The sequence below is a fragment of the Dasypus novemcinctus genome, chromosome 14 (assembly GCF_030445035.2).
Source record: "Dasypus novemcinctus isolate mDasNov1 chromosome 14, mDasNov1.1.hap2, whole genome shotgun sequence".
In the NCBI taxonomy this organism is placed as follows: Eukaryota; Metazoa; Chordata; class Mammalia; order Cingulata; family Dasypodidae; genus Dasypus; species Dasypus novemcinctus.
Genome location: NC_080686.1, coordinates 109,885,582 through 109,902,706, shown reverse-complemented (window position 1 = coordinate 109,902,706; position 17,125 = coordinate 109,885,582). Strand labels below are relative to the sequence as shown.

At 45.3% G+C, this 17,125-nt stretch overlaps 1 protein-coding gene across 1 annotated transcript; it reads right to left on the bottom strand.

Moving 5' to 3' along the window:
- Positions 1 to 8,935: 8,935 nt before the first annotated feature.
- C14H8orf33 (chromosome 14 C8orf33 homolog) lies at positions 8,936 to 11,261 on the bottom strand. The gene is made up of 5 exons (XM_004454605.5): positions 11,213 to 11,261; positions 10,801 to 11,124; positions 10,508 to 10,592; positions 10,217 to 10,363; positions 8,936 to 9,716 (listed from the first exon to the last, which is right to left on the bottom strand). The coding sequence occupies exons 1-5, from the start codon at positions 11,216 to 11,218 to the stop codon at positions 9,577 to 9,579; spliced, it is 702 nt and encodes a 233-aa protein (XP_004454662.1). The 5' UTR covers positions 11,219 to 11,261; the 3' UTR covers positions 8,936 to 9,576.
- Between the last annotated feature and the right edge of the window lie 5,864 nt (positions 11,262 to 17,125).

Genomic DNA, 17,125 nt, shown 5'->3' with positions numbered 1-17,125 from the left:
AATTGAATATCAGAAATGACAATACTTTCTTCCTGCATCCTATTCCTGTTATTGAGCCTGTGGGTGTGATCCCATTTGTAAATAAGACTCTGGAAGAAGTTATCGGTTCAGGTACCAAAATTGAATGAGGGTGGGCCTTAATCCAACATGACTGAAGTCCTTAGAAGCAAAAGAAACTAGACACAGAAGAGGAATCCACAGGGAATAGGTAGAAGCTGGAAGTTAATGGAACCAAGGAGAGAAAGGAGAAGACACTGCCATGAGAGTTTCCATGTGACATAAAAGCCAAGGCACAACAAGATTGTGAGTCCATTAGAAAGCCAAACTTCCTGCCTCTGAAACCATTAGCCAATAAGTTCCTATTATTAAGCCAACCAGGAATGTAAAAAGTCATTGAGAATTCTAACCAGAAATCATTGGTTAAACTGATACTAACAGTAATGGTAATGAGTGTATCTGTTTTGACTTTCCAGTGTTCTCCTCATTGTTTAGGCAATGTATCCTAACCATACCCTTCCTCCAAACATCCTTTGTATTTGGTGCTTCTGGCATATTGTGTGTCTGAAAATGATCAGAGGACAGTGGGCCCCGTGAAAGTAACTACATATCAGTGAGATCTTTCCAAAGCAAATCCAAGGGTTACAAAAGTTTTTTCCGATTGAGTCCAATGGGGGAGTTGGGAAGAAATAAAGTTATTTTTGTTTCACTCCCAATGAGCCCACACTTCCTATTTAAATTCTAGGTTCATAATAGGTAGGCAGTGTGCAAAGTGGTTAAGTGCTTAACCTTGGAGCTAGACTACCCGATTTTTTTCTTCCCCCTCCCCCTTCCCCCTACCCTGCTGTTTTTGCTGTCTGTGTCCAATTCTCTTCTAGGATTCACTGGGATTCAATCCTGGGGACCTCCAATGTGGAAAGAGGTTCCCTGTCACTTGTGCCACCTCAGTTTCTAGTTTCTACCATGCTTCATCTTGACTCTCCCCTTCATCTCTCTTTTTGTTGCATCATCATCTTGCTGCATGGTTTGCCAAGCAGGCACTGGCTCACCGCACAGGCACTTGGCTCTCTGTGTGGACACTGGCTCACTGCATGGGCCTGGCTCACCACACAGGCATGCCTTTACCAAAAGGCCCCAGGAATCAAACCCAATCACTTAAGCCACATCCGCTTCCCCAGGCTATCTAATTTTAACTTCAGCCCACTACTTACTAATTATTTAATCCTGTGAAGGTCTCTTTGCCCCTCTATGTCTCATTATCCACATGAATCAAATGGGAAAAATATTAGTACCCACACTTATGATTCTTGTGAGAATTAAATTAAATGAGTGAAATTCTGAGTTCAGTGGCCAACAGTGGTTAACAACAATGACAGTGGCCAGTAAGCACTCAATAAAGACTTAGGGGGGAGAGAGGAATGAGGAAAAACTGCCTAATGATTATGGAGTTTCCTTTCTAGCGATAAAATGTTTTGAAACTAGAAAGAGGTAGTGGTTGCACAACATTGTGAATGCACTAAATGCCACTGTTCATTTACTTATTTATTTTTTTATGTTATGGGGGTTACACCTCAATAAAATAAATGCCTGAGGGAGAAATACAATAAAAAGGTATGTTGAGATTTTTCCCAAAGCAAAAAAAAAAAAAAAAAAAAACCTTCAAAATCTATGCATCTCTACAATTTACATTGTCTATACCAATTTACATTGCAGGGGAATTTGTTCTTACTTGAGTGATAGAAATGATGGAACTAATAATTAAAATCTAGCTTTTAACAATTCTCTTGATTTCTTCTATTCTAATTTCCTACCTTGGTTTCCTATCCTTCCTAACTTAATTTTATAATTTTTGCCAATCATACCCTCTTCACAAAATTGGCCATTAACCTTTTTGTCCCTCATCTATACTAACTTTCAAACTTATGTCAATTTCAGGCTATCTGTGAATAAATAATTTTCTTTTAAAGCACATAAAGGCTTTTTTGGTAGTTTGAAGCTGTATTTACCCCCATAGAAGCATATATTTAAATTTAACCCATTCCTGTGAGTGTGCTCCCATTGTAAGTAGGACTTTTGATGAGGCCACTTCAGTTAAGGTTTGATTCACCTCATCCAGGATGGCTCTTAATCCTCTTACTAGAGTCCTTTATAAGCATAATTAATGTAGAGAAAGAAGACCACAAAAGAATCTAAAAGCAACAGAGAAGACACCAACCAACGCCACTTTGTGTTTTGCCATGCGACAGATACAAGGATCACCAGCAGCCAGTCTTTAGGAAGAAAGCATTGCTCTGATGATACCTTGATTTGGACATTTTCTCAGCTTCTGTAAGCCAAGTCCTAATTGTTTAAGTCCTCATTGTTTATGGTATCTGCTTTCTGCAGCCTAACAAACTAAAACAGCATGCATGTACTGCAGTTGGGAAACTTTTCATGAAGCATAATTCAACAATACCCAGTCCTTACATTAGCCTTAATATTTTGTGCATAGGACTTGCCTCTCAGAAATCATGGAGCATATTTGCAGCTTTTATGAGCCCTGGAAGCCTTTCTAATATTTGTAGTGTCTAACATTTGGCTTAAGTCAAGGGGAAAATTGCTCATGTCAAATACTGAGTTGCCTGAGCTTTACTTCTGTAAGCCAATGGTTTTCAATAGAATTCCTGCAAAGATGAAGTGTTCTGTATCTTCCCATGTGGCTATCAAGCACTTGAAATGTGACTACTGTGACTGAGGAACTGGATTTTTCCATTATTTCAAATTAATTTGAATATAAATACGTCTCTAGTGACTTATTTGGTGGCATCCTGTAATTAATCTAGGAGATAATTACAAAATCCCCTGATGGATTTTGGTCCCTAATCTTCTTCTCTCAATGCTGGTGGATATTCAGAAACCACCTGCATGCCCTGGCCTTTGTGTTTGCTATTGAAGAAATCAACAGGAACCCCCTTCTGTTGCCCAACAAGTCCTTAGGCTGTCACGTCTATAATGCCTATGAGAGCGCAAAGGACCTTGGAGAACTCCCTGGTGTGGCTGTCAGGACTGGGCCAGACCAGCCCCAATTTCAACTGTGAGAAGCAAAACAAAGCCATGGTTACTGCAGGAAACATTCCGGTATTTTCTTTCCAGATGGGGACACTGCTGGAACTGCACAAATTACCCCAGCTGGGGATGAGGGTGGGATGGAGCAGGGATTTAAGATACCTTCTGCAGAGACATATGTGGGTAGCAAAATAATTTAGGGGGAAATAATGGCCTTATGCATATCTCAAAGTGGACTCATGGAGTTGTGTGTTGTTATTTGAGCTTGCACTGATGATTAAAGAGAATGAGCACTTTACTAGCTGGTAGATTCTAGAACTATCTTCTGAACAATCCTTTCCAGGGAACACCTTCAGGGATGGTGAAAATGCAATATCAAATGTGAAAACCCACTTCCCTGGTTTTTGTTGTTACTGCTGTTCTTGAAAGCAAATTTGTTTAATGTCCAGAGTATATTAATTGAAGATAAATGGAAGGGGAGCTTATGTGAACTTCACAGAAATAGTCTCCCTTTTTGTTTCCACTGAGTATAAAACATGCCATGATTTTTTCTTCTCACCCTAATCATATATGGTCCTTATGATCTTCTGGTAAGTGACAAGCATCAGTTTCCATCTCTGTATCAGATGGACCCCAGGGATGCTTCTCTGGCCTTGGGCATGGTGCTGTTACTGCTGCATTTTGGCTGGACTTGGGTGGGATGATTTCAGACAACAGGAAAGGAGAGCAGTTCCTCTGGGAGCTGAGAGAAATAGAGGAGATATTTGTGCAACCTTTATTGAGAGGATGCCTGTAACTGAGCAATTCCAGCTTTATCAACTTGAGGCTTCTTCAGTATCCTAGATTAATCCACAAAAGTGGCTGTTGTTTATGATGAGACCGATTCACTCTTAAGCCTTGGAGTAGCTGGATTGGATGCTCTAACTATATGGAAGGTATGGATCAGAACTTTTCATTGGAATTTCACCATCCATGGAAAAAAATCCCTTCTTGACATTTTCCATGAGACTTTTGCTTTTTCATACAAGGCATGAAATTCATGGGTTCAAACACTTTCCACAAATGGTTAATCCTTTCAATTACCCAGAAGATGTTTAACTTGGGAAACTTTGGCTTTTTAATTTTCAGTGTTCTTTTTCTGCATCTGACTGTGAAGTTTTGGAGGGCTGTACCCTAAATGCTTCCTTGGGGGATGTGCTGTTGAACCTCTTTGACAGCACCACCACTGACTCCAGTAACACTATCTACAGTGCTATGTATGTGGTGGCCCAAGCCCTCCATGAGCTAATCCTTAGGAAAACAGAGCTAGGGTCTGAGGGACATAGAGTGTAGCAGTTTGACATAGTCATGAATTCCAAAAATAGATATTGGACTGTTTGTAAACTGGTCTGTACCTGGCATGATTAAGTTATGATTAGGACTTTGATTGGGCCATGTCATTAGGGCATTGGTGGGTGGGGACTCACAGATAAAAGGCATGGCAAAGGACAGAGTTTGAGGGTTTTTGATATTGGAGTTTTGATGTTGAAGTTTGATGCTGAAGCCTTAAGCCGGAACCCTGGGAAGCAAGCTCACAGATGAAAGAGAAGCCAGGCCCAGGAATAGAGGAACCCTGAGCCCAGGAAAAAGAAAACCCTGGGAAGGAAGGAACCTTGAACCCAGAGAGAAGCAAGACCCTGGAAGGAGCCCAGGAAAGCTGAACCCTCGCAGCCATTGGCAGCCATCTTGCTCCAACACGTGAAGATAGACTTTGGTAGGGGAAGTAACTTATGCTTATGGCCTGGTATCCTTAAGTTCCTACCCAAAATAAATACCCTTTATAAAAACCAACCAATTTCTGGTATTTTGCATCAGCACCCCTTTGGCTGACTAATACAGAATGCACCAAGTGCTTCTCCCCTCGCAGGTAAAACTTCTTCTACATTACTGGCTTTGAAGAATGCTTCTTGTTCTCAAAGTCTGAGATTTTGGGGGTTTATTGGTCAAAACTATCTCATCCCCGGAAGCTCCAAAGGTAATCGATGTCTTTTTCCAGAGCTACAGGTGTATCCATATTTGTTTCCTAATAGAAGTCTTCCAAAATACATCAAGTTGATGTAGAAAGTTTGATAAAACAGAACCTTCTGGTGGGAACATTTTGTGACACAGAACTCAAAGTCATCTCTTAACTACATAAATATATTCAAGAACTAGCCCACCCTCTCAAATGTGTACTTACTTTCTAGTTTAACCCATGATATAATTAATCTCTGTGGAAAGGAAGTTCTTTGAGACTCACTGTTTAAGGAGATTCTACTGAGTGGTTTGCACAATGCTGGGCATAAGCCCAGGAGGGCAAGAATGAAGGGAGATTCAGGCCAGAGGGACAAGCTCTGGTGAGTCCTACAGGATAAAAGGAGGGGGGAGGACATTCCTGGGAGACACAGGATCCCCGGGGTGTATGTAATTGCAAGTGGGCATTGCTGAGAGGAGGGAAACCAGAGGGCATGTGGTGCCAGTCATGTGAGTCTAGGGGCTCAAAGACCTCAGGGTGCAGGAGTGTGTCCCTGGGCTCACCCTGTCCAGGTATGCAGAGGGTGTAGGAGAGAGAACAGGACTTAAGGAAGAGGGGGGTCTCCGATCTGCAGGAAGGAATAACAGTCCTCAGAATGGGCCATTAGAAGCAGACCAGGCACTGCTAAAAAGGTTGCCTGGTCAAATGAATAAACCCATATATTAAAAAACCACATGGGAAACAGATGTGGTTCAAGTGATAGGGCTCCCGCCTACCATATGGGAGGACCCAGGTTCGATCCCTGGGGCCTCCTGGTGAAAAAGAAAAAGTGTGCCTGCATGGCAAGCCAGGGCCCGCACAGCAAGCTGAGTGCTCACACAGTGAGCCAGTGTCCACGCAAGTGAGTCCCGCAGCAAGATGATGATGCAACAAAAGAGAGACAAAGGGAAGAGTCAAGGTGAAGTGCAGCTGAATCAGGAACTGAGATGGTGCAGCTGACAAGGAACCTCTCTCCACATCAGAGGTCCCCAGAATTGAATCCTGGTGAATCCTAGAGGAGAAAAAAAAGGGAGAAGAGAAATAGATACATAGATACAGAAGATCACACAGCAAATGGACACAGACAGCAAAAACAAGGGAGGGGAGGGGAGGGGAGGGGAGGGGAGGGGAGGGGAGGGGAGGGGGAAGTATTTTTTAAAAGGCATGGAGGCAAATAATTCTTTTAAAAAATTACATTTCACAAGAACAGTGTCTGTTCTGATCTCTTGATCCCCTTCCTGCACTTCTAAAAAACAAAGGGATGCTTTGAGGATAGGATCCCCTCCAAATGCTCAGGGCTGCCCTAGGCACCCAAGAACCCCTACTCCAGAGGGAGGTGGGGAAGAGGAAGCTACTCATTGCTCCTGGCAACCCAGCTCCTCTTGCTGGAACCAACAAGGACGTTGTCAGTGGTGTTTGTGGTGTAGCCACATAGGGGACAAAGGCCATGAGGACAAACTGCCCGGCGGGCCACAGAGAGCTGGGATTTTCTGGGAGCCCACCCTACCCTGTGCACAAACAGGAACATTGATGCCCAAAGAACAGAACTCTCTGGTTTTGGGGGGAAAACCACCCTTACAGATGGGGAAACTGAGGCCCAGAGAAGGGGAGTGACATAGCCATTGTCACCCAACAGGCAGGCCAGTGTGACTCACCAACAAGAACAGGAAAGGGTGGCAGGACAGACGGCCCACCCAGAGACCAGGCAGCACACGCATATCCATGGTCTCCAAAACCCTTCCTGGCCCCTGGCCCCTCCTGCTGTGTTTCCCAAAGTCTGAGACCCAATAAAAGAAGAGGATTTTACAGCTGGGGATAGCACCATTAGATCCCAGTAGGGGAGAGATTTTCCTGTATCCCCTCTTCATTTCTCTGACAAAAAGCCTCATGTTGGGGCTCATGTCCGTAACACCTCACACAGACACTGCAGGCCCCAGACTGAATATCTGGATGGACAACTGTGTCTAGCAAGGTATTATTAAAATTTCGTTTCCACTGTTTCTTCTCAGGATGTGATAAATGTTTTCTTTTAAATAAATTCAAGTTTTACCAAAAAAAAGTCAATTCAGTGAAAAGTATACACAGAGACAATGATAGATCAGAGAAGCGTGAGGGCAGGGCTAAGAACTCAGCAGGGCCGGACCACCTGCCTCCCCCTGCCCTCCCCTGAGCCTACAGGAGGACCCCGGTCCACTGTCCCTCCAGGCCTTCCCCCAGCGTGGCCCTCTAACCAACATGCTCCCTCACCCTTCCCCATCTAGAGAACTCTTTATTCAAGGTTTAACCCCAGGGGCCCCTTTCCAGCCCCCACTCTCCCCTCAGCCCCAACCCTGTCTCCTTAGGAGGCGGGGGGTGTCTGCAGCTCCATCTCCCCCAGCATCGCCCAGTGGGAAGGCTGCTGATCCATCCCATACCCACCTGGCCTCCATGGTATGGGCAGGGTCCCCCGCACCCATTCCCCTGCTGCATGTAGATCGAGCCGGTCATGCGGCTCCAGCGAGGGCACAGACAGGAAGGAAGTTAGGCCACAGACGGCCCTAACCAGGCCTGTCAACAAATGGTTCACTGCAGCGCCAACCTAGTAAATGGCATCTTCATCATTGTTGAAGTCATGGAGGGAGGAGAAATAGCCCTTGTACACCAGATACACCTCCCTGCCAATACCTGAACAGGGACAGATAAGGGGTCCCAGTGCTGGGCTCGAGCGGCCATGGGTATGACCGGGGGGGCGGGGGGTGTCTCAGCCAGCTCATGGCTCTCACTGGGCCTCCACCCTTCCCTTTGGAATGAATTTAGAATTCCTGACCTCCCAGGGCCTGCGGAGAACAAGACTCCCAGGTGGGCACTAATCACTACAAATCCCTCCAGGGGAAGACTGGGTCCACTCCCCTCAGACCTCCCAGAGGACTGTCTTCTCCATCTCAGACCCCCAGGGAAGAGAGTTCACAACCCAGCAATTCCACTCCTAGGGATATACCCAAGAGACAGGAACCACCACATAGCAACTCGCCCACCAATGGCCAAAGTAGGACAATTCATAATGGCTCTTATAGATATAACCAAATGCCCATCAGATAACAAATCAGTAAACATAATGCGGTCTATCCCTACAATGGAATATTGTTCATCCATAAAAAGAAATGAAGTTCTGATTCATGCTACAACATGGATGAACCTTGAAAATATCATGCTAAACAAAAAGACACAAAATGCTACATCTTTATGTCTAACAATGACTCTAACCCATAAGAAGCAAAGAACACATGAATAATTTTACTATTTAAAAATGCTTAAATTTCTACATAATGAAAACTACCTAAACCAAGTCAAATGGCAAGCCAACTTTCCTAATTCGTAAGGAAATTTTATATACACACTATGGCCAAAAATCCGAAAGCACACTGGACAGGTACCACGTAGAACGACACCTGGCCATCCCTGAACACCTGTTCCTCCCCCATGGTCACCCAGCTGGGCTGGGAAGGCGCTGGCATCCAGGGGAGCGGCAACAGGTAGGTGTGGAAACCCTTTTCCAGGGGGCATTAGGAAGCTGGGTCTTCCCACCCTCAGGCAGGATGCAGATGACTGGGGCCAGAACCTGAGCCTGGCAGAGTGAGACACACCCTGGGCCTGCGAGGGCCGAGAACACCCTGCCCTGCTGGGCAGACCATCCCTCAGAGGAAACGGACCCCGACCACAACAAAGTCATGAGGCACATGGAGGGCAGTAGGTCTGCAGAAGAGGGCACAGGCTGCCAGTCATCATGTGGTCAGGAAGTCCTCATCAAGAAAGTGCAATCTCAGCAAAGAAGTAGAAAAAGATATGTAATTAACAAACCGTCTCCTGTTGATAAATAAATGGTTTCTTTTCTAAATTCTTAAATTTTGTCTTTTATTTGACACATCCAACCCCAGGCTCCACAGGCCAGCCATGTATTTCCCAGTAGAGGGCCCACTCAACATTTCTTTCCATAGGGACACTCCCTGGTGTGGACACCAGGGTGGAAACTGATGCCAGGAGAGCTCACCTGGGCCCACAAAGTGAAGGTGGGGACAGTCCCTGTGAGGGGGATTCCAGACTCTGCAGGGATTAAGTAAAGGCAGATAGGCACTAAATTGTAACAGCTGGGCTAAGAGGGACCTTCCTGAAAGGCAAACACATGGGAGTGGTAACTCTAGGAAATATCTCAAAAACACCTCCCTTACAATTTTCTTCCCACCTAAACAACCTGCTAGTCCCTCTTTCTGAACTTGAACTTCAGGCTTCAAGCCACTGTTGCAAGGCTAGTGCCTTCAGGTCTTAACTTTGGTTCCGGGTAGCCTGAGCCTGGGAAAGCATACAGGCAACCAGAAAGGCTCTGGAAGGACAGTTAATCCTTGTGAACATGATGTCAGGTTCAGGGATCAGCTGAGGGTGAACCGACCCTACATCAACCCAACAGAACTCTCCTGGAAAGACTCTGCACTTTTAAGACAACCTTCCACATCTCCCTGGGAAGGGGGCTAAAAGAAATTGAACCTAAACTCTTCATTGGGAGTGTCCAGGATGGCCGTGACTGCCCCCACTGGGCGAGGCCTGCAGACCCGCCGACTCTTCTTTCTGGCGGCCTTACTTACAGGCTTCACCTGGGATGAATGGGCTGCTGTGGAGGAAAAGGAAGAGTGTGTCAGAACTGAGTAACGCTGACATTAACTTACTGATACTTTTCATAAAATTCTTCCCTTTGCATAAATCAACTGAGCTATTTCTGAAAATTACAAGGGAGGTATTATCACCATTCTCTACTTTAGAGTCAAACCATTAAGGTACAGTAACTTGCCAGAGGTGCTTTAGGGAAAGGGAAAGGTCCAGGAATTGAACCCAGGGTGTGGAACCGTGTCACCCAACTCCATAGTCAGCAAAGAAGGCCAAGGCACGGACAGGTAAGGCAGCTTTCCCCAACCCCAGAACAGCACTGGGCTCCTTTCCCACCCCCAGGACCTGCTGTCCGTCTCCCTGGTCCAGACCCTAGTTCTGAGCTCCTGCAAGGTCCAGGCTGTCTCTCGCTGCACCAGCCATGTGCTTCTTCCTTTCACTCCTAGGCTCCCCTCCCTACTGCCCTCAACTACAACGTCCTGAACCAGCCATCTCCCAGCATCCTACCGGCCCTGAGAGCCTGCAGGGTCTCTCTCCGTTCTGCTTCCATCTGGGTCCTGTAGTCCCCAAATAAGGAACGCATCAGCTGCCTCTTCCGGGGCAGGGGGGTTCTTTCACTGAGGAGGGTCCGGATTGCTCCAGTAGCCTGCTCTTCTGTGGGTAAAAAGAAAGGACCAGTGATCTTCTCTCTCCTCATCTCCCATCATCCTACAAGGGCACCACCAATTCCATCCCCAGGCAGCACCTGCAAGCAACATCACCGTCCACCTCCCCCAACACTACAGAAGGGCCCCTCACTCTGTTTGGGGCTGGGTCTCTGGGTCCTGAGACCCAGCTGGAGCTGCTCCACACACCAAGCCAGTTCCTGGGCCAGCTGCTCCGCCTGTGAAGGATTGGGGAGGTGGGGGTGGCTGTGAAAGGGTACTGGCCAGGAACCCGTGGCTCAGACCTCAGTTCCATCCTGGAGGGACCCAAAAAACCCCAGCCATCCACCCCCTTCCCCACCATAAGTCTGCAACCCCAGTCCACAGAGCCTGGTCACACCCGCCGCAGCCTTGCACCCATGCACCCGGGGATTCCGCCTTTCTCGCCTGGGCCTCAGCACTTAGGGGCTCCTCCGGGACCAACTTTTCTGAGGCCTTCCCGCCTCCATCGGCCACAGACGCCCCGTCCCGGGTTTTCTTCTTCTTCTTTTGCTTCTTAGAGGCTGCGTCGCCGTCATCGCCTGCGGGGAGCACCCTGGGGACAGCGTCTTTACAGGTGGGGCGCCCGGGGCAGAGACGCGCCGGAGGGGACGTTGCAGAGGAAAGAGTCGGGGCGCTGAGAGCCGGGCCGGGGGGCCGGGGAGCGTGAGGCGCGCGGGCCGCACCCGGGGCTGCGGCCGCCGCTGTCTCCCGAGCAGGGTGTCCAGAGACCTGGAGGAGGGGGAGTAGCACGGCGGTCACCGGCCACTGCCGAGAGCGCGAGGCCCCGCCACCGTCGCGCCCGCCCCGCAGCGCGCACCGCCATGCGCCGCTCGCCGCTTTCGCCGCGGGTCCGTCCGCCGGCGACCGCCGCCAAATTCGCTCCCCCGGAAACGCGTCCGCGACGCAGAGTTCCGCAGGGCGCGGGCGCGGGCGCGGTGTGGAGACAACGAGCGTCTGGGGTGTCTGAAGTCCTGTCAGGGAAGTACGGATGCAGAGTGTTGCGTCCTGGGATAGTGGCATGAGAAAAGTCGCCTAAAGAGAGCCTGGCATGAGGGGTTTCTCAGTGAGGCAGGTTTGAGCCCCAGGAGGGCGGGAGGAGAACAGTTGTGGCCACAGGAGTCTACAAAGAGTGGGGCAGCTGGGGGCCTAAAACACCTGAGAGAAGGGGCAAGTGCGAGCCAACAGACGCCGCTCCTGGGGGCCTGTGAGGAAAAAAGCATGAGCCCTAGGAGGGCACAGATGTGAGCTCTGGGAGCGCTGGAAGGAAACGAGGCAGCTGGGAGCTAGAGGAGTCAGAGGCGGGGGAGCAGGTGTGAGTCCCGCCTCCCACAAGCTGCCTGGTCTGGGAGGTTTCAGAGGATAGGATTATGGTCACCACAGACAGTCAGTGGATTAGTTACCTATTGCTGTGTAACAAATTACACCAAAACTAAGTTTAAAAACAAACATTCTCACTTTCTGAGGGTAAGGAATCTGGCAACAGTGTAACTCGGTGGTTGTGGCTCAGGGTGTCTCACGAGGTTGCTGCACATTTTGAGGGGAGGGATTCAGAGAATTTGAGGACGTATTTTGAAAACTCCACCGTTGGTTCTGTATTTTAGTGCTGATGGATTGGATGTGAAGTAATAAGTGGGATCCAGGTCCACAGGGGCTTTTGTCTCCCTTATTTGACTGTGTGTGAACTACCCCCTGCATCAGTTCTTCCAGAAAGCCTTACCTGTCCAGACATTTGTGTCTTATCATGGGCCTCTCACCAGATTACTCCCTCTTCCTATCAGCCCCTATATCCTATGAGCCATCAAATCTTACCAATTTATCTCCTGTATCATCTCCACCGTCACCCCACACAAGTACACGTCTCTGGCCTGGACAACTGCACTTGCTTTCTTACCTCTCTGACTCTAGTCTCGCTATTTCTTGTCTCTTCTGAGCCATACTGCTGCTAGAATGATTTTTCTAAAATAAAAAGTGCCTTAAAAATCTTTCATTTATTCCAGGATGAAGTACGTGCTCCTTAGCATAGCATAAACTGCCCTTTACCGAGCCCTCAAGCCAGCACATGCCCTTGAAATGTCCTATACTAGAAGCTATTTCCAGACCTCACTCTGCTCTTTTTCCATGATCTTCCCCACCTTCCAAGCCTCACTCACCTCCACTGACAGGCTGTGGTAGCCTCCTCTGCCCTCTGAACCTCACAGCCATTTTCCTTCCCTGGTAATACTGTTGCCCACTTAAACCCATAGACCAAATAGCAGGTCCTTGAAGAACTTTAGGGAGGGGATTCTGGTGCTTAAGGAGGGCACGGGATATCTGGCCTTTTATAAGATCCCAAATCTCTTCTCCCCTTGTTCCGATCTTGGCACACAATGAAGGCTCCTTAAATGAACTACAAGTCTTCAGCCAGGTCTCCCTCACTGCCTTCACCTCCAGAGCCGCTCCATAACCACTCCTTCTACTAACATGTTAGCTATCACCATGGCTGCTTCCCACCTCTCAAAACATCCACTAAAACAATGTTCCCTCGCCTCTTTAAAAAGATATTAAAATCTTCATGCATGCAAATATACATGCACGTATTTTAAGGTAAAAATTATAAAAATGTCATGTACCTACCAAGGAGTTTAAGATCACAATCCATCCTTCCCCTCAGAGTAAATAACCCTGAGTTGTTTAACCTGAAGTTGATCATTTCCTTGCTTCTTGATAGGTAACATAAACATGTATCCTTACACAATATTGTTCAATTTTGCATGGTTTGGAACATTAAATAAATGAAATCATTCTGTATACATTCTTTGGATTATTTTTTCTGCAATGTTTATAAGAGTTATCCATGTTGCTATGTACAGCTGCAGTTCATTGTCTTCAGAGATTATAAAACTGCACTGTATAAGTAGACCCATAAGAGTTTCTTCAAGGTTTTTGCTACTACAAAAAATGCACTAGGGGCGACAGACTTGGCCCAGTGGTTAGGGCATCCGTCTACCACATGGGAGGTCCGCGGTTCAAACCTCAGGCCTCCTTGACCCGTGTGGACCTGGCTCATGTCCAGTGCTGATGCGCGCAAGGAGTGCCCTGCCACAGAGGGGTGTCCCCCGCGTAGGGGAGCCCCACGCACAAGGAGTGCGCCCCATAAGGAGAGCCGCCCAGCGCGAAAGAAAGTGCAGCCTGCCTAAGAATGGTGCCACCCACACGGAGAGCTGACACAACAAGATGACTCAACAAAAAGAGATACAGTGTCCCATGCTGCTGACAACAGAAGCGGACAAAGAAACAAGATGCAGCAAATAGACACAGAGAACAGACAACTGGGGTGGGGGGGAGGGGAGAGAAATAAATAAATAATTTTTTTAAAAAAAATACACTAGGTGCATTTTTTATATGTCTCCTAGGTGCAGGAATTTATCTAGGAATGGAAAAGCTGGGTTGTAGGATTTTGCATATCTTTAACTTTACTAGATAATGCCAGCATCAGTTTTTCAAAGTGGTTATATCAAGTTACATTCCCAACATTCTTATAGTGTATAAGAATTTCTATCAAAGGAAAAAAAAACATGAAAAAGATGGGGGAAAATTTTTTTTTTAAAGAATTTCTATCATTCACAGATTCAACAACATTTGGTTAGACTCCTTAATTGTTGGTAGATGCAAAATAGTATCTCACCAATGTTTTAATTTCATTTTCCTGAATATCTTTTTATATGTTCATTTGTCATTCATATTTCTTCTTCTATGAAATAGTTGTCTTTTGCTCATTTTTCTGTTTGCTTATCTATCTCTTATTTAATGTATGGGAATTATATATATTATAAATACTAATCTTTTTTCAGTTATGTGTATTATGTCTTCCTCCACTGTGACTTATCTTTTCACTTTTTTTATTCTTTGTACTTCAATGAAAATAAATTCTTAGTTATTTAATACTACAGGTGAAAAAAAGAATATGGGGTTTGTTTTTGTGAGATATGAATATGATTAAGCATTTTGTGGCTTCATTTTTTTCATTAATAAGGAGACTTTGACTATGTCATTTAACTAATCTGTGTATCTTTTTAAACACTAAAGGAACAATTGAGTTAGTTGTTAAAATTAGATGAGATAAAAGTGCCTGGACAGAACTTTTTAGGAGTATTGCTTCCATAATTTGTTGAGCTGCCTTTTTCTTTTTTTTTTTTTTTGAAATAATGTTTGAATAAAAGAAAGTCTTATTTTTGAATGAACTTGAATGTATCAACCTTTTTATATTCAGTTTGCCCTTTTTATGTTTTAAGAATCTTGCCTTAACCTGGGGACATAGAGCTAACCTCCTTTTCTAAGGTTATATGGTTTTGCCTTTCAAATTCAAGTCTTTAGACTAACTGGAATTGATTTTTTCTGTCTGTCTAACCTTGCATTATTACCATTCTGGTTAACTGTTACACCTTTATAGTTTGTCTGATATATAGTAAAGCAAACACACAATTATGCTTTTTTGCTTCAGGAACACCTTTACTACTTCTGACCCTTAGTTTCTATTTAATTTTATTTTTAATTTTACATTTTTGTTATGAAATACTTTCAAACATAAGGTCAGTTACAAAAATAATCCAAACCCCATACAGAGCACTCCAACATACACCTATCCCTGCATATACCAAGATCCACGAATTTTAACATTTTGTCAAATTTGCTGTAAAATTCTACCTATCTATGCATTTTTATATCAGTCCATCTCCCTATCCATCTGCCCATCTATTTTTCAATCCATTTTCTGAACTCTTGAGTATAGTTTGTATACATCTTGTGCCTTTAACACAATACTGCCACATACATTTCCCAAGAAAAAAGGATATTCACATATATAGCCACTTCAAGTGTAGTTATCAAGTTCAAGATATTTAACACTGATAAAGTTTACAGTCTGGGAAATGGATATGGCTCAACTGATAGAGCATCCACCTACCATATGGAGGGTCCAGGTTCTTATACCCAGGGTCTCCTACCCGTGTGGTGAGCTGGCCCACATGCAGTGCTGCTGTGCACAAGGATTGCCATGCCATGCAGGGGTGCCCCCACATAGGAGGCCCCCAAGTGCAAGGAGTGCACCCGGCAAGGAGAGCCACCCTGCGTGAAAAAAGTGCAGCCCACCCAAGAGTGGCACCACACACACGAAGAGCTGACACAGCAAGATGCGCAACAAAAAAGAGACTCAGTTTCCCAGTGCTGCCTGATAATACAAGCAGATGCAGAAGAACTCGCAGCAAATGGTCACAGAAAGCAGACAAGGGAGGGGAAGGGAGAGAAATAAATAAAAATAGATCTTTAAAAAAAAGCTTAGAGTCTATATTCCACCCATTTCATAAGTCCCGATAATATATTTTTCTATGCTTTTTTTTTTTTTTTTTTGAGGTGCTGGTGATTGAACCCAGGACCTCAAATGTGGGAAGCCAATGCTCAACCACTGGATAATATACTTTATTTTAATTTCTCTCCCCTTCTCCCCCATTGTCTGCTCTCTTGTGTCCATTGCTATGTGATTCTTCTGTGTCTGCTTGCATTCTTGTCAGGCAGCACAAGAATCTGTGTCTCTTTTTTTTTTGCGTCATCTTGCTGCGTCAGCCCTCTGTGTGTGTGGTGCCACTCCTGGGCACTTTTTGCGCAAGGCAACTCTATTGCAGGGTATACTCCTTGCACTTGGGGCTTCCCTACGCAGGGGATATTCCTGTGTGGCACAGTACTCCTTGCACATGGAAGCACTGCACATGGGCAATCTTACCACATGGGCCAGGAGGCCCTGGGTTCGAACCCTGGACCTCCTATATGGTATGCAGACACTCTATCAGTTGAGCCACATCCACTTCCCCCAATAATATACTTTAAATGCTTTTCTCCACCTTATTAGATCCTGTTCAGGACCACATGTTGCATTTAATTGCTATTGTTTCTTTAGTTGCTCTTTCTTTTTTTAAACTGTGGGAAAATATATACAATATAAACTTCCCAAGTCAACCACTCCCAAGCATACCATTCAGTGGGATTAATCACATTCCCAATGTTGTATTACCCTCACCACCTTCCAATACAAAACATTTCCTATCTTTCCAAATGGAAATCCTAAACCCATTATGCATTCAATCCCCATTCCCCCTGCCCTCCGCCCTGACAGCCTATACTCTATGTTCTGTTTCTTTGAGTTTATATATTGTCCAATATTTTCTTTGTAGGTACCATGGGCTTAATTTTGGAATCCTAAATCTATAACAATCACATTTGCTTTGATACCAACTTAGCTTCAATGTACACACAAATTATATACCTATATACCTCTATCCCTCCACCTTTATATAGTTCTCTCAAATTATATGTCCAAACCACTGATATATCATACTTTCATGCATTTTCCTTTAGGAAGTAAAAAGTAGATTTACAAATCAACAGTACAATAATACTGGAATTTATATTTGCCCATGTTATTACCATTACAAGAAATTATTTCTTCATGCAGCTTCAATCTATTTCAACTGTCCTTTCCTTTCAATCTGAAGAACTCTCTTTGGCATCTCTTGTAGGACTTGTCTAATGGTGACAAACTCCTTCAGCTTTTGTTTATCTGGGAATGTGTTAACCTATCCCTTATTTTTGAAAGACAGTTTTTCCAGATAGAAAATTATTGGTTGGTAATTTTTTGCTTTCAGCACTTTAAATATCAATATGTTTAATACACCTTGCTTCCATGGTTTCTGATGAGAAA